The sequence below is a fragment of the Corvus brachyrhynchos genome, unplaced genomic scaffold (genome assembly GCF_000691975.1).
Source record: "Corvus brachyrhynchos isolate BGI_N302 unplaced genomic scaffold, ASM69197v1 scaffold266, whole genome shotgun sequence".
Classification (NCBI taxonomy): Eukaryota; Metazoa; Chordata; class Aves; order Passeriformes; family Corvidae; genus Corvus; species Corvus brachyrhynchos.
The window spans coordinates 2791401-2812482 of record NW_008238633.1 but is presented as its reverse complement, the minus strand read 5'-3'; the positions used below and the strand labels follow the sequence as shown (position 1 = coordinate 2812482).

At 40.7% G+C, this 21082-nt stretch overlaps 1 protein-coding gene across 13 annotated transcripts in view; it reads left to right on the top strand.

Annotated features, from left to right (window-relative positions):
* ATP2B2 (ATPase plasma membrane Ca2+ transporting 2) overlaps positions 1 to 21082 on the top strand; it is a 284984-nt gene that overhangs the window by 198610 nt on the left and 65292 nt on the right. For 9 of the 13 annotated variants that reach the window (XM_017737308.1, XM_017737312.1, XM_017737310.1 and 6 more), the window contains 7 exons: positions 390 to 515; positions 4008 to 4133; positions 7410 to 7502; positions 13413 to 13454; positions 15089 to 15253; positions 17395 to 17609; positions 18852 to 19094. In XM_017737308.1, the coding sequence (XP_017592797.1) occupies positions 390 to 515; positions 4008 to 4133; positions 7410 to 7502; positions 13413 to 13454; positions 15089 to 15253; positions 17395 to 17609; positions 18852 to 19094 (1010 nt within the window). The remainder of the gene's footprint in view (positions 1 to 389; positions 516 to 4007; positions 4134 to 7409; positions 7503 to 13412; positions 13455 to 15088; positions 15254 to 17394; positions 17610 to 18851; positions 19095 to 21082) is intronic. The other 4 variants (XM_017737316.1, XM_017737320.1, XM_017737319.1 and 1 more) reach the window with 2 other exon arrangements.

The following is a 21082-nucleotide window of genomic DNA, read 5'->3' as shown; positions in this document are numbered from 1 at the left end:
TAAGGGCTTCCTGAGGGGGGAAGGGGAAAGGGCAGCTCAGCTGTTGATTAGCTGCTCTTAATTCCTATGAAGTCTGATGGAGAAACCTTCAGGTGATGTGAAGAGCACTTCCCTGCCAACCCCCCAGGATGGGGATGTCCATTGTGTGTTAAACGTGGTACATTTGGGTTCTGGGATAGCATTAATCAGAAAATGTTTGCAGTACAACAGCCTTTCCTTGCAGGATTGCAATGCTGTGGCTCATGTGGACAGAAACAGGAGTGACTCCTTCACTCTGCTTTCGTTTTACCTTTTAATGCAATGGCTTATTGGGATTCTGTAACAAAAGTCATGATGTAATTATGAAAACAATCTCATGGTGGTTTTCCTTCCCCATGATCTCACCACAGGTGACCTTCTCCCTGCTGATGGGATATTTATTCAAGGAAATGATCTCAAAATTGATGAGAGCTCTTTGACTGGAGAGTCCGACCAGGTCCGCAAATCCGTGGACAAAGACCCGATGCTGCTGTCAGGTAAAATCTGCCCCATCCCCTCTGAGTTCCTGCTGTTCTCTGCCTTGGCCACATTTTATTGGGGTTTCCTTTTCCATGAGGTTTTGGCCACCCAGGTAGAGCTGAGATTTTGATCACATTCACTGCCCTTGTCACTTTGTAATTTAAAATTCACATTGTTGGGTTTTCGGTTGTGTGCAGTTATTTCTGATCATCACACTTATTTTGTAAAAGTATAAAGAAATCAAGCATTTTCAGAGGAAAAGGAAAGTCTCAGGGAAATAGCAATTGTTTCAATTCTTTGCATGTTAGTTTTAATTTACCATTAAATTTCAAAGACTTTTAAAGTCTCTTTAAACCCTTTCTGTGTATGGAAGGTAAAATAAAAGAAACAATATGTTTAAAAGCAACTGGATATACAAAATATTTTGAGCTTGATTTCTGTGGTAAACTCAAATTATTTTTAATATTTGTAGTCTGTGATATAATTCTTTGCAGTAAATCAGATAAATTGAATGCGATTTTTAAGTTCAAATAAAGGTGGGTCATTTGTCAGAGGATTCCAGCTGGGATGTGATCACAAATAACAGATATGCTGATATATAACAATCACCAATGTGTTATAAACTGAAACTCATTTTCAAATATTCAAGTTTCTTTGCTATGGGGAGAGAAAATTATATTTCCAATGCAGAGATCAATAAAGTTTATAATCTTTATTTCTCTCTCACTGGATAATCTTTATGTGATTGCAAAGAAGGTGAAGAATCAATGGGATATTTTAATAAGCACTGCACACACTTTTGTTCCATACTTACACTGATAAATTTGGGCTCATGACATGTTAGAAAATCCCTGAATTCTCTTTGCTCAGGAGCAGAATTGATGATTGGAGATTCTCTCATGCAAAAAACTTCCTTCTTCCCTAAATACAGTGCAAAGTTTAATCCCAACGATGCAGAAATTGATGCACTGCCCATTGTTACTTGTCCAAAAACTTGGAAACCACCACGTTTTTCAGGATGGGTTTGAGCTGGTTTAAAAAGTTCCTCTTGGATGTCAACCTAGACCTGTATTTTTATAAAACTTGATTATAGAAGAAAAAACCAAACAAACAAACAAACCAACCCCCCTCCAAAAACATCGACAGGCCTTAAATTTTCCTCTTATTCTTCTGCCTGAAGACATCAGTGAGTTCTCATTTGGAATTTAAACAAATACTGCCAGGATGTTGCTTGCCACTGTTCTTCCTTATCACCTGCTGGAAGTGGAAACAGCTCAGGTTTGCCAGAGGAATCCCTGAAAACTTTGGGATGGTGGCCACAGTTTGTTTGGGGGGTCGAAATTTGGTGGAAGACAAACACCCAGGGTTGGGGAGTGTTGTTTTCACTTTGGCCCCTCAAGGAGCGTTTTTGATACTCCCTCAGGTTCAGTGCCGTAATTAAACCGAGTTTCTGTGCTTTGTGTCCTGTTGAATCATCCAGACAGCTTTTGCTGCACTTGAGGAGCAATTGTGAGTGTCCAAATGCTGCCTCTGGCAGATGTTTCCATCTGCACCCATCACATGGGTGCCACCCAGGAGGGCAGGAATGGGAATCCAGGCCCTGCTGCACCTGGAAATGAAAGAAGCTGCTTCTCTTCCATAGTTGCTAAAACATTTTCCTTCCTTTTTTCCCAGTTATTTAGATTAATTTGATGAAGGTGTGAAAGAGGTAGAGGAGCCCACCTGATGTGGCTCTCACTGAACTGAGGTTGGCAGGAATTTATTTTACCCTGGTCAAACTTTTACCAGTATCTGGTTCTGTCAACGCTCAACAGGATTGGAAACAAAGGGAACAGAGCTTAGACCAGAACAAACAAACCAAAGAAACCTCTTGGTCGTGGTGCTTTGTAACGTTTTGGAAATAAAAGCAAAGCTTGATTAAGGAATCGGGTCAGTTATTGCCTGGAGCAAAATAATTCTGGTTTGCTCTTAATTCACTACCAGAAAACCCAGAAAATGTCCCAAGCTGGGCTTCTGGCACAGCAGAAACTTTCAGAACCAAGCAGCTGACTTCAAAAGTTTGGAATTATTTGGATATGTTGAAATTACTTGTAAATGAGGGTTTTTTTTCAGGGAAAGCTCTTTTTTCATAGAGGATATTCTGATGGTTGGTTCACTTTATTTTTAACTTTGGTTTCCTCTTGATAACTGCACTGACCAAAACCTTGTTTAGATTTGCCCACTGAGAAATTTTTGTTCCCCACAAGTTTGCTGGAAGTAAAAACAGCATCAGACCCCCAAAATGGCATGTTCTGCTTTTCTTTTCTTGCTTTTTCAGCCCTAGTTCCATGTATTTCACCAGTACCATTATTAGATTTAGGCATTTCTGAGTTTCATGTTTAGCTGGACTTTTGTCTGAAAAATATGTCCTGTAATAAGGTCCTTATCCATCTAATGTTTCCCTCTTCCCTTACTAAACCAGTTTTCCTTTTCTACCGTGGAATATTCACCATTTTTCTACTTTAATTTAAATAATCAGCATGTTAAAAAAAAAAGTTTTGCTAAGGTCAAGTCTTGAGAGGGAAGGAACTCAGTAGAGTTGTTCAATGTGAAGATGAAATCCATGTTTAGTGACAGACAAATGGAAAACCTGCAGTCCAGAATTCCATTTCTGCAACCACCGATTGAAAGCATCGAGCCTGGTTCTGTATCCAAGCTAATTTAATCATAATTCTGCTTAAGTGGTGAAATGACCAGAATTGGGTGGAAGGATTTTTTTTGGGATTCTCTTTTACAGGCCTAACATTAAGAAAAGGTTCAGACAGGCATCTCAAATTCAGAGATTTTTGCCCTCTGCAGGTGTGCAGAGCTAAGCTGGAGACGTGGTGGGTGCCTGTTTTGTTGGGAGAGCTGCCCTGGGAGCGTGGGAGTAAGTGCCTCTTTCTGGAGGATATTTCTACCCACCTTTGTCGTCCAATTCAGGAAAAGATTCCCTCAGAACAAAACACGGGGATACAAATAGCAAGTTCTTAATTAAAATGTACTGGAAGTAGTGACATATCTTAAAGGAGGCTCCAATAAATTTCTGAGGAAGGTTTCAGAGCTTTTGTTTCCTGACTGAATCAACCAAGTCTGTGCTGGCTTTTAAAGATCTTTTCTGATCTTTAGGTTTGAATGGAATTTTTTTTTTTGGGGGGGGGTTTATTTGGGTGGCAGGCCTAATTTGTATATTTGTGGTGTTCTGCTGAAACTGTTTTCTTGCGAAAGATAAACTTGGTTAGTGGCAATATTTCTTTTAAAAAGAGAATCTGATGTGTTGGTGATGGATGTGCAGCCTGAGGTTTGTGCTGAAGCATTAATTCTTGGTCGAGAGTAATGCACAAAACAGGGTTTAGTTTTGTTACGTGGTAAAATCCCCCTCAATACAGGGTTTTCAAGTGTAACAAATCTCTCTCAGTACTGTCATAAAAGCCTTGCATAAGTTTCTACATTTATTTTAGCTCTCTGTAACCTTTCTTGCCTCTTCTCAGGTACCCATGTCATGGAAGGCTCTGGGCGGATGCTGGTGACTGCTGTGGGGGTGAATTCTCAGACTGGCATCATCTTCACTCTGCTGGGAGCTGGGGGAGAAGAGGAGGAGAAGAAAGATAAGAAAGGTAATCTCCAAACACCAGGATGCTCCAAGGAAAGCTCTTTAGGCTTTGTGCAGCCGGAGCTCTCCTTCGCTCTTGACAAATAAATGCAATTTTTCAAACTGCCCTTTTTTTAATGATACATTTTTATCATCACATGTCACACAGAAAAACAGCAGAAGCTGTTAGCCAATAAATCCATTGGATAACAAGATGTTTTTCCAGTGTGAAACTGCAGGCTTCCAGTACACACTGAAATGCAAGGGAGTACATGGGCATGCTCCAGTTGCTGTGGCTTCTCTACATGAATCCATGCTCACCCACGGTTTGCTAAGATTTTGTGCTTTTCTATCAATGTAATTTTGTTTTTTCCAGGAAAAACCCCCTTGGCCACGGAAATAGCATCTGTCTTAGAGCTTCAGGACTAAAATAAAGATAAGCTGGGGCTCTTTGCTAGCCCAGTTGTTTAATGTCAGTGACTGACTTGAGAGGCATTTTAATTTCTTCAGGTGTAAAGGTCAGGCTAAGAATAGTAAAAGCCAGGAATGCAGCAGTAAATGTTAGCAAGACAGTTTTACTTTCATGTCCTGTCTCAGTTAATGAAATCAAGAAGCCTCTTTAGACATTTCACCTTATTACAGTGTGATGTCATAAGCATTTGCTAATTTATGGGCTGCACACTAAGCAGAAACATGATTTAATGTCTGTCCTTTGCAGTTTTACTTCACGCAGCCTTGTAAATTGTTCTGCTTCCGCAATTTCATTCCTAGTCTGTCCTAAGAATATTTGTCTGTCAGACATAATTAAGGGCCAATTAATACAGGGTTTTTAGACATTTCTGCTCTTTCTGGTGGTCTTCACCATTAATAAAAAAAGGCAGTTAGAGCTTTCCTGAACATTTTATTTGCTGTCTGTCAGGCAAAATGATTCCACCTCTTTTTTTGTTTCCATCCTTTTGTTGGAAGCTGCAGATAGGAAGGCCAAATTCAAATGGTTTTCAGGACCTACAATTTCCATTTCTGAGTATGTGTAGCAAGTGGCTGCCTTTGACTCCCTGCTGCTTTGAAGAAGTCCCTTTTTACTTACTGAAATGTTTATCATTTCATTTCTGCCTAGGCAGGCACAAAACCTGGGGAGTTCCAGGAGAATTAAAAGGAGAAAGACTGAAACGTCGCAAAATGAAACTCTTTTATGCCAGACTGGTTTTGAGCAGTACCTTGGAGTTTGCTCTTGCTGTCGTTCAGAGCCTTGGTGAGATCTGGAGGAGAGGAGGAGCAGCTTCATCCCTGTGTGATGTGCGAGCTGCCTGGGCTGGGTTTAACTGGGCTGGCCTCTCTGGGCTGTGCTCAGGACAACTGTGGTTCTCTCAGGTTTCACTGGGAAGAGCCTGGAAAGGCAGGAAAAGAGAAATCAGGGATGTTGCACTGCGCTGTAGCTGTAACTTATGCAGAGACAGAGGTTCTCACAGAGGTGTGTCAGAATTTGGATGCAGACACAGAATTTAATTGAATGTGGCTCTGTAGAAACAGCTTTAATTTAAAAAATCCATAATATAGAGAATTCCTTCACATTTTCTGATGCTGCTGGCAGCTTCGTGTTCATGCCTGGGCAGAGCTGGTGGCAGATGGAGGCCCAATTTCAAATGAAAACCTCTGGTACATAAACCTGCAGTTCTCAGAAAGCCTGCCAGTCAAATACCCCTTTCAGTCCACGTGTGCTTTTGTTGTTCATTAACACTTTAAAATCATCACGCAGGTGTGAAACAGGAGGAGGAACAGCAGCTTCCAGGTAGAGTGAGAATTGTACCCCATCCAATGGAGGCTTTCAGTTGGTGCCAATCAGGGGGGAACTGCTGATTGAAATAATTGTCTTTGAATCAGTCAAGTCGAAATTAAAGAATTATTTCAAATCAACAGGATTGCTGGTGCCAAATCTTTCGGTGTGCAGGCATTGTTGGTGTTGCAAATCTTCATGTTCAGCTCCAATAATCAGCTGTTCCCCAGCAGTAAATTGCAAAGTATTTAACGTGGGATCCTTGATTTGCTGTTAGCAGCTCACGCTGTGCTGGTTGGGGTGGGGATCCAAACGGAATAAAGAACAAGCACGAGTCACCAAAACAGTTTAAGTCATTGCCATCACAGTAATCAAATTTGCAATGGAAATGTTTCTGAATGCAGTTGCACAGGGTGTGTTTTTAAATCCTGGGAGCTGTTTATTTTCTTCTCCCAATTTGCCATTTGTAAATAAAATCAGCCCGTTCTTCTGCAGCACCAACCCAGTACAGCATGAAACAATCCCTGTGGGGCAGGGACTGGAGCTGCTTGAGAGTCTCAGTCAGGATTCATGGGAGGACTTGGTTCTATTGTGAGCAATTAACCACCAGAAACAAAACAAAATGAATTTTATCTATTATTTGCAGAGACTAATTTTTTTGAACTCTACTATAAAATCATAGTAAAATGATAAAACCTTCTTCAAGCTTTTCACCTTCCTGTTAGGAAAGATTTCTTGTCCGATTTTCTCTAATACGTGGATAATTACTGAAGAGGAGAAGAGGGTTTTCTTTTCTGATTCTCCTTTCATGTCACCGCAAACCAGGAAGTGTGTCACGTCCATCATCTGGATTTAAAATAAGTCATTATTCTCCTCAAGACTGTATTTGCCTTTTCTACCTAAAATATAGGAAAATTTCATGTTTCTACTCAGATCAGTGTGTGTTTTACCTGGGTGATGGCAGGACCTGGTGCTAAATCCTAAAGTGCAAAATTATCTAAACCATAAAACATGTGCCATTTTGCTCTGTAGTAGTATGTACATATATATATATAATGCATTTTTAAATGCATATTTTAAAACTACCTGTGCACTGTGTAAATGAACTCCAAAGGAAATATTTCAACCCCTTTAAAACTGCATAAATTACATTGAAGTACAAAAAATAACACCTAAAAGGACTAAAGGGATGTGCACAGGGCTATGCACACTCAGTTCTCACCAACTCCTTTAACTTTGTTAAACGTGTTTCATATTTATTTCTTTTTATTATTGTTATTATTATTATTTGAGTTTTTGGCTCACTTTGTGACACCCTCCCAATGCCACGTTGCTTTGGAAATTTGTGTTAATTCATTTAAAACTCTTTGATTTTGGGAGCAAACAAAGCCACAAACGCTTTTCGCTCTGTCACGTGCTTTCGTTCGCGTTGTTGTTATTATTTATTTATCATTTGTTGTTTTGTTTTTGTGGTTTTTTTTTGTTTTCTTTGTTGTTTTTTTTTTTTTATCCATTATTGCTCAGTAGATTCTTCCCATCCCTCCTCCCACCCTCCTCCAGCCACAGATGGTGCAGCAGGTGCAAATGCCACTGATAATGCAAATGCCAGCTTAGTCAATGGTACGTCACAACCCCCGGCTTGTCGGATTTGATGGATTTCTCTCCTGACTGTGTCAAATTCCCTCTCCCCTCCCTGACCTGCACAGATGTTGTGTGTGTGTGACTGCACTCTGAGAGATCCTACTCCACACGCTCTGCAGGAGCTTGGAAGAGAGGCCACAGGGATGCTGCAGCTTTATCCCCGCAGAATCCAGCCTGGCAGAGGCAGGATTTGGAATCCTGATCTATTTGCCATTAAAACTGCAGTTAAAAGGAGCAGTTAAGTCAGGCCAGTTTCAAAACTCTGGGGTAGATTCACATGAAGTTTTATTATAAAGCTTCATTATTCAACATCGTTCTGAAGAGGAGCACCATGAGAAAGGGATTCTCTCTGCTTCTCCTCTTTTTCACTCTCATAATTCCTCACACAATCTCCACGTGGTTCTGAGAAAGGGCTGGGATCAGGATCTGGCTCCATTTCAACAACATAGTGTTAGGAACAACTCTTGCTGCTTTCAGCATCTGTTTCAGGGGGCCTGAGACGTTTTGTGTGTGCCCTCAGTGATTTTCTCCTGAGCCTGCCCATGTTAACTAAACCCAAACTAATCCATTCCTGCAGCCAGTTTTGTGTCCCAGTACAGACTCCTGACCCTTCTTGTTAGCACGCAGATATTTCAGTCTCTCTCCTCACAGGCAAATTCCAGAGTTAAATTGAATTGAACGGGTCAATATTAGTGTAGGCATCAGCTGTATTTTGCTGCTAATCAGATACATGAGCCTTTATTTGCCAGAGGAACCTTTCCCTCTTGTGCAGTGCCAAAAATACTGAGGAAAGTCATTCTACTTTTCATCATGTTGGTGATAGAAGTTTTTTTTCCATGCAGGTTAGCAGTTGTTGCATTTCACATGTGAAATGAGGGTTTCTGATAGCAGCACCAAGTGCTGAGTAAGAGCCAGGATTTACTGCTGTAGTATCTTATTTAAAGCAGTGACACAGGAAATCTTTGAAGCTATTTTCAAATCATTTAAAAGAAACATATAACCAGATTTAAAACCCATTCTGGAAAAGTAGGATTTACAATCCCTACATCTCCTTGCATGGCAGGAACCTCCATCATCCTGGTTCCAGATTCCAGAGACCAAGAACCAGGAAATGAATGATAAGTGTTTATTGCTGTGAGGATGCTGAGGTCCTGGCACAGAGGAGCTGTGGCTGCCCAGTCCCTGGCAGTGTCCAAGGCCAGGTTGGACGTGGCTTGGAGCAGCCCGGGATAGTGGAAGGTGTCCCTGCCCATGGCAGGGGTGGCACTGGTTGAGCTTTAAGGTTTGTTCCAATTCTGTGATGATCCTGTGATGATTCCACCTTGGTGAGTGTAAAACAAACAAACTCTGCTTCAGCCGTGCTGGATCCCCAGCGTTCCTGCTCATCCCTGCCAGCTGCAGAGCAGAGTTCAGCCCCTCTTTGCTGGTGCTCAGCAGGTGCAGAATGAGCCCTGTGCTGCTCCAGCCTGGGCTCTGCTCAAAGCTGGGGCTGCCTGGTAAATCCCGGTTGTGTTTGCCCTTAATGCTGAGCTTAATGAGGAAATTGAGTTCCAGTTGATATTAGATCAGTGTCTGAATTAGGGATGTGATTTTCCATCATCCTCATTCCAGTCAGGAACAACAGTTGCTGTCCATGTTTATCCTGGAGCTGAGAGATACAAACCCAGGACTTTGAAGTGTAGAATGGATTTTTTTGTGCAGTTGGCGGATATTTTGGCTTTTAGCTCCTCTGAGATGAGGCAGTTCAATAATTCTGCTGGTCTTTGATCAACATGGACAGCAGAGGCTTTCCACAATCCAACTGCTCTGACTTTGTGCTCAGAGCAGAACTCAGACAGGCAGACTCAGATCTGAGTGCTTTGGAATTATCTGGGAAATGGCCAGTGCCAGATTCCTGGTGATTTCTCAGTTAGCACTGCTGATGAGTTAGAGAATACTGAAAATGTAGATACGGTTTGAAGGGGAGAAAGGAAGGGGAGATAAGTTATAAACCAAGGAGCCCAAATTCTTCTGCATGTTCCTTTGGTCTGGATGAAATGAACACTTTTTAAAAGTCTGAAAATTCTTCCTGAGGTGTGATTGGAAACAAGCATTTTACCTGAAGTCTGATACCCTTGTATAGAAAATATCTTAAAATAAAAAAGAATTATATACTTGAACTAGTAGCAAGCTCAGGAAATGCTGCTGCTTGAAAATCAACCTGTTAACATTTCAGGTAAAATATTTTTATTCTTAATTGTCAATACACAATTGACACAAAAGAAAGAGTTTGTTTTCAGCCAGTGAGCCTGTAGTGATAAATTCATTTACTTTGTGACCCACCCTGTGTATTAGGTGCTGTATCAAAGGAACTCTTATCAATTCTCTTGGGTTTTAGGAGTTGAGATCAAAATAGAGAATTGTTGCTGGTCTCATTGTTAAAACCGTGGACAACAAGTTCAGTTTTTGAAAGGTGCAAGTCAAGGTTGTAAACAGAGCGGATAATTCTGCAGAAAGGGAGGAATTCAGGAAAATTCATCTCATTTCAAAGTATTATATTTAGTAAAGGTAATTTTAAAAAATGAAAATCAGGGAAGCAGTAATCCCTGTTTACAGCTTGTTTACCCCAAATTTGATTTCCTTCTAGTAGAGCAAATTACCCCAAATTTGATTTCCTTCCAGTAGGGCACTGCCACCTTCCTTAAATCAGGATTTCCAGGTGGGTTGTTGGGGTTCTTTTGGCATTTGTAACCCAGAGAATTTGCTACTTGAATGTGTATTCAGAAAATATAGAAAAGGTATAGAAATGCCTCACCTGACTCAGAATAAAGTCTGTGCTGGATATTTCACATCTACAGCTAATCCCAGTGTAGGTACTGAACGACTTCAGTTCCTGCAAAGCAATTTGCAGTTTGAGGGTATTTTTAAAAATAATTTTGTTACTTTAAATTCATTTTTAAATTTATATTTTAATATATTTCTGAATTGTAAGTGAAGTTATTTATTGAATACATAGAAGAATTATCTAGAACTTCCTGTTTATTACAGTGGTTCCAGCTCAGCACTTGGGAACACAACTCCATCATTTTCTTTGCTTGATTCCAAGCAGTTCGTCCAATTTAGAAATAATTTCCAAACGAGGGAAAAAATTTCCAAAACAGTGATAGGACTTTGTTATTCTGTGTCTTTGGCTCTTCCTCAAGGGCTGGGGCAGGTAAAGGGGAGGATTTTCTTGGGAATTTTATTTGGTGAAGTCCATGACTTTTAGAGTAAGAATTTAGTCAGTAAAGGTGCCACGAGTCCTTTCCAAAACACAGGAACTGTACTGAGGCAAAGGCAGGTGCAAAACATTTTACATTTGAATTCAACACTTTCAAATGAGCTGCAGTACCCAGGTGTTGTTAGAAATGCTATTCCAAACCTTCTGACGTTTCATCCTTGCTTAGAAAAGCGATAAAAAACTCAGATGGATTCCTCCAGCCCAAACAACATTCATTTTATTTATTATTCCAAACAGAAAAGAAGAAAATATTTACAGAATTATGTAAAAAAGAAATCATATTTTTGAGGAGTTATTTCACATTATGCTATCAAAATATGAGGAAATACTCATCCTTTTAATGATTCTAAACAATGCAGCGAGGACAGAAGGATGGGGGAGTATTTGTACCTGGAAGGAGGAAGGATCTCTCAGCAGTGGTGATTCTATCATCTTTCTTTCTGTCTTAATTTCCCTGTTCATATTTTATAGCAGAGTACAGCTTTGAAATTATTTGGCCCAGAGGGGTATAAATAGTTTACAGCATCCTTTTCTTTATCTTAATTACCCAAATAGCCTTTTCTTTGTCACTCTGTCTAAAAACCTGAACTATAACTACCTGTGATCACTTCCCCCCCTCAATAACCTGAATGCAGTAAATTAAGAATGTTAAGAATGTATTTTTAAAATACCTAAATTTACCTTGTTTTTAATGATTGTTTATTTTGTGTACTGGTATTTTCAGGTAGCCATTCAATTGTGAGTGTAATTTATTATGATAATTATGCTATTAAATAGCAAATATATGCCCTAAAATTACATATTTTGATTTACAAAGAAAAATAATCTCTGTGACGTGTTTGCCAGTTGTGACAGTCATATTTGGGTTTTGTTGGTGATTTTTATATTTTTGAAAGTTGAAGATTCTTCAATTTTTGCCTCTCCAAGGTTTGGAATTGCACTCTGCTGAAGGATCTCTAGAGCAGGAAATGAAGCAGACTGCCTGCTCTAAATTAATGCCTTCCAGTTCTTAGAGAAGGCTTCATGCTCCAGCCAGAAATCCGAATCTCCAGAGATATTTTATGTCTTCCAGTAACTTTATTAAAAGCCCTTCTAAGAAAAACAGCCACCAGGCAGGTACTGAGTCCAACTGTGGCCCACAGGCAAAGGTTTTGTAGGGAATTTCACCATGAAAATGAGCTGGGTTTGCTCAGCTTCATGGACTCATCTCTCATGCAAAGTATAAAGCTCTGGAAGGTGGAGACTGATTTTTTAAAACTTCTATGGTTGCCAGGGATAGAATCAGAAATCGAGACAAGCAGCTGATGGTCAGTGGTTTATTGCAGTAATTCATCTGAGCTCTGGGATGATTTTAGGTCACGAGATGTCCTTTCCCTGGCTCTGCTTCTGGGCTTTGGAGTTTCCCAGCGTGACACTGGGGTCTATTTTTGACAAATACAAGACTGGTTTGGTCAATTTTGCTCTCTTTTGAGGGAGATCTTTAGTGCTCTCCCACTTAGTGCACAGGCCAACATGCAAGAGATGCATCTTAGCTTTCCCATTCTGTGATTATTTACTCACAACAGAGTGAAAAAATTAATCCATGTAGCAGTCAGAAGAACAAGATGTACCTGCTGGCACGCTTTTTAATAAGTTCTGATGATACATTTCTTATTAGAATGTGTCAACAATCCTGTAATGGTGTTTTAACTTAATTTTCCTTAGCATTATTTTTTGTTGTGCATTTTACATGACTACCAAAAGAGCCTGACATCCATTCTGAAATAATATTTGTTGTAGTCTTTTCCATAAATTCATATATTACTGGGAGAGTTTCATAAGGGCTCCCTCCAAGAAATTTTGAATACATTTGAAAATGTTTAGTTGTTCTTCTGAATACCAAAGTTTTGTATATAATTTGTACATTTTGCCATTTTTATCTCATACACACTTTCAAATGACATTTCCAGTTAAAAAAAGGCACAAAGGAATAAGGACTTTGGTGGGGTAAAACTGTGTGTAGAGAAAATGTCCAGCTGGAAATTAAAGAGGCACTTGGTAAATCTGTCTCCAGGATAAATCTGAATTTAGGTCACCTGGCACTTGTATTTCCAGAAGAAATTTGCTAATTAGTACAACCAAGTGAGGAAGGTGTAATTTAAAAATCCAATCTGATTTGCATTTTTATTTATTTATTTAGATTTATGAACACTATTGTTTCTATTTTTTTTCTCAATTTAGTAACATGATTAACCTAATTCTGGAATGCATTAAGAAAGTTGTTCTCTATACAGAGTTTTTAAGTCCCAGCCCTCTGAAACATCAGTTCAGGAATACGATTCCAATTCAGCTTTCCACCAGATCCACTTTATGAGTTTCACCCTCTGAATTCATGCAGAGTCCTCAAAACCGCGTGCTGATATTTAGTGTTTCACGTGTTCCAACCCTGACCTTGCCTGGAATTCCCTGGATGTGCCCAGCTGGGTTGGGCACTCCTGTGAGTGCAGGTGTGAGGGCAGGGGATGGTGCCCAGCTCCCTGTGATGTGCTCATGGCTTTTGTGTCCCGTTGATTTGAATTCCCATTTTCGTGTTCTGTCTCGGCTGAAGGTTGTTTACTGTCTGTTGTCTGTTGGAATTTTTCATCATTTAGGCAAGATGCAGGATGGGAATATGGAGAACAGCCAGAACAAAGGTAATCTTCTTTCCTATTCAGGAGGTTGTGGAATGTGTTGTTAGCATGTAGTTCAACCCTGTCCCAAAGTACAACGAGAACCTGTGGTTTGTGCTGTGTGTGAAACTGGCCCTTATTGTTCATGCAGAATGCCCCAAAAAACCGCAAGCAACCAACCCCAACCAAAAACCCACCAAAGAGGTTGTAACTTCCGTGGGTTGCAGATATTTAGGAGAGGAGTATTTTAAATAAACCATTTATAGATGTTGCTTTCATCTCACAAAGCTCATTAGAATTAATTTTTCCTGTGCAAGTTTTGTATCCTACGTATTGTTAGTGATTTTCCAACCCAATTTGTTATGTCTCATCATCTCTGGTGTCTGATGGCATTGTCTGGACAGATTTTCATTTGCAGGGAGAAGGTAAAGCAATAACAAAAGGAAACCTTAAAGCCAAGGTGTTATTTAGCAGTGTAAAAGCCTTTTATGAGGATAAAGAACAGGAAGATTAAGAGTCTTAGGAGTTTCTTATTCAATATACAATGTCAGGAAGAAATTGGAATCGATATTTTGCTTTCTCTGAAGTGAAGTCATGGCTCCCTTTTTATTATAAGACACAGCTATCAAGAGTTCTTTGGGTGATACCAAATTAAACAATAATTTTCTCTTCTCAGATAATATTAAACATTGCAAAGGTGACACCTCAGAAACTGGGTAGAGAAACTCAGTGGAAAACAGTACAAAAGTGCCAAATAAAATGCTATTAAATAATAAGCATTCAGGCAAGGTAGATAAATTTGATTTCCAGGTCAAACAAGCATGGCCTTGTACAACCTCTTCACGAAAGCAAAGCTGTTTCATCTCATCCTGTTTTATTTATTATGCTCAGTACAAAGCAGACACATGCACATATATCCACTGCAATGTCACTGCCTGTCAGAAACACAGAAAAATAAAGTTTCCTTCTATTGGCATTCTGTCAAGAAAGGAGGGATCAGCCCTGAAATTGTGTGTGGTTTTTGTGGGGGAATGGCAATGCCACCACCATCAGCCCCGATGGCTGAGTTACCTGATGCTGAGGAAACTTTATAGCTCAGGGATTTTCTGGAATGCTGGATGGCAGAGTGTGGTCTCCTGTTGCTGAGGTGCCCCTGCAGCCTGGAGGAGCCACACTCCCTACAAAATGTTTGCATTGGAAATATGATTGCAAGAGGGGGCGGGCATTGCATTCTCGCAGGCATCCCGAAACTCCGAGAAATGCGGATCTGTCAAAGCACTTGAGCTCAGCTATTCCAGGGAATCCTGCAGTGCTGATGCTGTCACTTGCCAAGTCACCTGCAAGGCATTCAGTGACATATATGTGTATGGCCCAGAGTGCCATGGGTGGGGGCAGAAACGAGAGAGAAACCCAAGCAATGGTCTGCCAGCCCATATCCCCCACGTGTCCTGAGGGCACACGGATGTGCTGGCACAGCTGTGTCCTGCAGAGCCCCACGGGGCCTCCAGGGCACCTGCCTGGCAGGGGAGCCAAGGGTGTCCCTGGCAGTGATGGTCCCAGCCAGCCCCTGCGATGCTGGCTGGATTCAGTGAGGATGAACAGTGGGAGAAAAGGAAGGAATAAAGCTCTGGAGTAACAGTTTTGTTCTGCATTATCAGCCAAGCAGCAGGACGGGGCTGCTGCCATGGAGATGCAGCCGCTGAAGAGCGCGGAAGGGGGAGAGGGAGACGACAAGGACAAGAAGAAATCCAACATGCACAAGAAGGAAAAATCCGTTCTTCAGGGAAAGCTGACCAAGCTGGCAGTGCAGATTGGCAAAGCAGGTATGGCTGGGGGGCACCAAACCCCTCTGGGTCACAGCAGGCAAAGAGCTGCAGAGCAAAGGGGTCTGAAAGGGACAGGCCCTTTTTTCCTGCAAGATTTGGAAATGGGTCATCATAAAGCTGTTCTAAGGAGAGTATGTGCTACTGAAGATCTTTATTTTCCTAAAAATCCACTTTGACTGTCAAGAAACTTTGGGCAACTTGGATTGTAATGAATATTTGAATCCAAATGAAATGCGGCTTTTCTCATCGTTAATATTCCCAAGTGCAGTAATTACGTATTTAATTTCCTCTCCCCTCAGAACTTGGGAGTACACAGTTTCAGAATCTCTAATATCATCTCGAAAAATCACTCACACAGTATTTCCCTCTCATGGATTCTGAAATCATTCTGTTCCCCCCAAATACCCACGTTCCTGCCTTCTCCCCAAGCATGACACACCCTTTGACTCCTGTACCCAGAACCATCTGGCCCCTGCTGTTGGGAGCAGCACTTTCCCAGCCTGTCAGTGGAGAGTGGAAATCTTCCATGAGGGCCTGAAGTTCCTTGGGTTTGGCTTTTTGGTTTTTTTTTTTTTTTTTTTGTGGTATTAAAGAGATTTTGATCTCAGCTCCTTGGTTGAGGCCCTACAAGATCCTTTTACCTCTGTTCTATCTCCCTTAGCCTTCTTCCCCAGTCTGATTTTTACCCTTCCCATCCCTTTTTAAGTTCATTACGGGAGCTGATCACGTAACCCCATGATGCTGGTTCTCCTTGCCTGAACAGAGTGTGACCAAAGCTGGGGTTATCATCTCTAATATCCAGTTCAATGCTTTGCCCCAATCCATATTCCTCCAGCTTCTCCCCTTTGTTTCCCCGATCATTAATTCCTTAGATTAAGTACCTTTCTGCACTAACTTGACTTCTGCTTTGCTATTTCAGCAGGCACGTGAACATCACTCTCAAAGTAATTGTGCAGGGAATTCTAACCAGAATGTGGCAAGGAACATTAATGAAATTAATTAATCATTGCCTCATTTGGTTTTACTTTTTCGTTGAACAATCTATGGGGATGTCTTGTGCTGTCAGGAGTATTTGCCTGTACAATATTTTAATGGATTTTCCTGTATCCTCTGGCACAGAGTGATCCCCCTGACTCATCTGTTTCCTGTCAACCTTAGCATCCTTCAGCTTTACCAATTTTTTTAAAACTGCAGTCAAGACATGAGATTCACAGCGTTCTCCTTCTGCTCTGTGATCTCATTAGGGAGAAATTAATTTATTCCCAAATGCAGGCTCAATGGCTTTGCACAAACCTGCCAAACAGGGGTGGTCAGGGCAAGGCAAAGCTGAGGCCCTAGTGGAAATTATATTTGTATACTCAAACCCAGGGACAAAACTGTGGAGCAGGAGTGTGATCCCAGCAGTCTGTGCCATTGGGGGAGTGGATGGAAACCTTGGGATATTTTGTGAATTCTGTGAGGTATTTTTTGGTGTCTCTGTCTCTTTTGAACCTCTGCTCATGAAAACACACACTCTGCAGATGTTCCCTTGAAAAGGGACACCTTGGAAACACAAATAATTGTCAGATTTTAAAGAAACACAGTGAAAAACTGTCCTGTGGATAATTCTGCATTATTGCCTCTTTGTATTCACCCAGACACATCTGTAGGGCTTTTCTAGACTATTTTATACAGCAGCATAAACTGTGGGAGACTCCTTTGCCTGAGGCTCTGAAAATACACTTATTTAAAAGAAAGGTGTTTAGATATGAATAGACAAGTGATTTGTAAAAGGTGGGGGTTAAAAGGACAGATAAATGTTTTACCAGGCAAAGTAATGTGCTAAATTGAATAAACTTAGCTCGAGTGGCAGCAGAATTCCTGCACTGCCTGGGAAGTTTTAAAGGCAGCAGTAAGACAGTGCCTAAAAATGAATTCCCTGGAATTCTGTGCTTCCTTGTGCACTGGAATGGATGGCTGCTGTAAATATATTATGGCAGTGTTTTTTCTTCATTTTACAATGTGGCACTGTTATTGGTGCTGGTGAAAAATGTCACAAAGAAAGAAATAATTCCCTATCAAATCCCAAGGCAGATTTCTAATTGCTCGTGTTCCCCGTGCTGTTTGGGTTTATGGTAACTGGTGCTTTCTCCTCCCAGGTCTGGTGATGTCTGCCATCACTGTCATCATCTTGGTACTGTATTTTGCCATTGACACCTTTGTGGTCAACAAGAAGCAGTGGTTGCCTGAGTGCACTCCTGTCTACGTTCAGTATTTTGTTAAATTCTTCATTATTGGTGTTACTGTGCTTGTGGTTGCTGTTCCCGAGGGACTCCCACTTGCTGTCACTATTTCTCTGGCTTATTCTGTAAAGGTAAGAGACATTCAAAATGACCCAGGGAGAAAAATGCTGTTTGCTTGAGTTCACCACTGAGTTGGTCCTCAGCTTCCATCAGATGTGATGGAAAATGGTCTGAAAATTACGTGCTCAAAATGTTAATGAAATTGCTTTAAATTAAACTTAAATTGAAAGTATTTCCAACAAAAATGCAAATACATCTTCCAATACGTCTCCTTGAAGCGGCACAGTGCAGGAATATCAAGCAGTAGAAATACCTACTTAATTTTCAAGGAGCCAGGAATTTATTGAGCAGAATGCACTCTGAAAATAGTCCAGTCTTTTGATATAGAATAATTTTGTATTCAAATTTTCTTGTGCAATAGTACAAAGTTTTGGCAAGGATTTGAAGTCTTCAGGAACACTTCTCAGAGAAACTGGAGTTTCTCAAAGAAATTAAAAGTTCCACTGAAGCTTTCATGCACTTTTCTTAAATGCAGTCGCAGTTCTTTGAAGTCAATGTAAATGGTTCTATCAGGAAATTAAAGAGGATTAACATCCTGGACTTGGGGATTACCTGAGCAATTTAATCAGATGATTTAAACATTCTGGGAATCTTAGATGAAGATGGTGTAAAGTTTATTTCTATTTAGCATGTAAACAAATTAACTTAGGAAGTTTAGGAAGCAATCTCTTGGCTTCAATGTAGCCAAATATAATTGTTAGGAAAAAGGAGCTCGTCTCAAAGACGGTGTTTTGCTAATAAAGAACGTAGCTGCTTTTAAAATGTTGTCTCATTCTCCTGATGTCCTCCCTCCGACACCCTTTTTTTCCCCCCCTTTTTCTTTCCCTTTTGCTTTTGCCCCAAAATGTGTGGTCCATAGATGTGCTGCGAGATAATATCCTGGCATTCCAAGTGGTGTTAAGAAAAAACCCCAAATGTTTCCTAAAATGACAATATTTTAAAAAATGCTGTTACCTCTGTCTCCTTTAGCTAATCTTGGCTTCCAGCCATCCCTTAAAATGCAGACCTACTGCAGGAAAATGATGCAACTCTTTTAGTTTATCAAAGGCAAAACTACCTCAGGGATAGTCCCAGCTTGGTTGTCTGTAACTGGGATTTAGGGTTATTGGCCCCCACCAAAGCTCAGCTTTAGGGAACTTCCCGTTCTCACCGGCAAGACTAAACCTGTGCTGCTTTGCTTTTTGTGACTAAAAACCTGTCCAAGCCAGCCTCGAAGGGTTTCTCATTTGGGCTTTGGTGGGTTTTCCCCTCAGAAAATGATGAGGGATAACAACCTGGTGCGGCACCTGGACGCCTGTGAGACCATGGGCAATGCCACGGCCATCTGCTCGGACAAGACGGGCACGCTGACCACCAACCGCATGACCGTGGTGCAGGCCTACGTGGGGGACGTCCACTACAAGGAGATCCCTGACCCCGATTCCATCCCTGCCAAAACCATGGAACTGCTGGTCAATGCAATTGCTATCAACAGTGCTTACACCACAAAAATTCTGGTGAGTGGGTGGGGTTTTTTTTTTTTTTGGTCAGTTAAGGGAAGCCTTGCAGAGGTGTAATTGTTTTTTGGAGCAGTGTTAATTCCTTGACATCTTCTTGTTGATTATGAAGCATTAAATGCTGTTGAGGTCCTCAAAATGAGACTAGGTGCTCTAAAAACTGTGTATTTTATTGTTTTTTTCAGGGACAGGGATTCACTTAAGAGTACAAGACCATGAGAGATTTAAAAGCCTCCTGCTGTCGTTAGATTGGGGTGGCCCTGTTTTGGTGCAGATAAATTTGGTAACACAAATGTGTGATAACACCACTGGTTTTCACTGAGCCTTCATATGTGCAAAATGATTTTTGTGTGTCTAAGAAATTTCAATTAATGCTCAAAGAGCACAAATTGGATTGGTTCAGTCAGTGATGTTAATGGCCTTTATTCACTCTGGATTCAAGTGAGTTACATCCAGAAGTATTTTATTCACGCTGTACAGGAGGCCAGAATGGAAATACCCTGTTTGCTTGTGGCATTGGATTCTTCTGTACAGGGCTAATTAAGAGACTGAAAATTTTTGCAATTCCAATAGATTTGTAATTTGAAAGGTCAAGCTGAATGTTAATGTTGCTGAACAAATAGATGATTTTTTTTTTCCCCTTTATGAATATGTGTATTGTCCTTTTTCTAGGTCTGTGCTGAGCTGCAGAATAAAGTCAGGCATGTACTTCATGTTTGGTTTAAAAGTGGTCTTTTAAAATCCAATTGCAGGAAACAAATACTGTATGATAACTCAGAGTGGGAATTTTATGGCAGCAGCTCCTTGAATTTCATTTGTGCACTTCGAAATCAACAGGAACAGTTTGCTATTGCTGGGTGGTTCCTGCTCTCACAAAGCAATGTAACTTTTGGTTGCCAGGGACAGGAAAATACACCTTGGTTATTTCACTGTTGTTACAGCCTAAATCAGCTTAGGTGCTTCCTTCTGGAGAATAAAACTCATCCTGAATACACAGGATTAAGACAAGGCACGGAGTTTGACTTTGGGAGAGCTTTGGGAGAACATTCCCAGTGTCAGCAGAATTTTCTTCATTCCCAGGGAACAGCAGGGCAGGCAGGGGGTTGGATTTTCAGTTCTCAGAGTCTTCTACAGAGTTTTATGTTTTGCTCTTCAATTTGAGATCAAACCCACTGCCAAAGGTTTTCTGCTCAGCTTCCACACCAGCTCACCCCCTCTGAATCCCAGAGTAAATTTCGGTTTCTGAATGGGAAATCATCAGACTTTCCACATCTGCAATATTAAGTTTAATATTCTTTTTCTTGTGGTTTACTGAGGCATTTCTGGTCCATACTAGTTCTAAAATGGTCTCAATGTGATTTTTTTTTTTTTTTGCTCAGTTTCATTGCTCCTTTTTGAAATTAATTCAGTGTGCCTGTTAAAGAGAGTCAATATTTCTCCATTTCAGTGCTTTTTTAGCTTTGCATAGATTCCCTGTGCAACTGATAAATGGGTGAAATCCTCTGGATGCAGATCAGTGACTACTTGAACTAATCTGCTTAAAATTAACGGTGATCTTTTAGATCTTACGAGGTAAAGCTTTGCAATATGGATTCCATGAGAATCACAGCTCCAGCCTGAGGGGACTTCATTTTATTCACTGTTCATAACAAGCTTAAGCTGAACTTTAAGACACAAGACATAGCTCCATAGCCCATTTAGCATCAAAAATAAATACAGTAAAAATTACCTGAGGGAGTTGTTTCCAGGATGAAATACACAGCATTCTTTTCCTTCCTGCTAATGCAGAGCTCACACTCATGCACTCATTCTTAGAGCATGTTAAATGAAATTGTGAATATCAGCTGAAACCCAAAGGGCATTGTGAGGGTTCTGTCGTCAAGATTGAGTTTTGCATGTTCTATTTTTAGCTCTCCAGTTACGTGTGTGCTGTAAATTGCTCTTTGTGTGAACTTCTGTTCAGAGGGATCACATATGGGACCATAAAA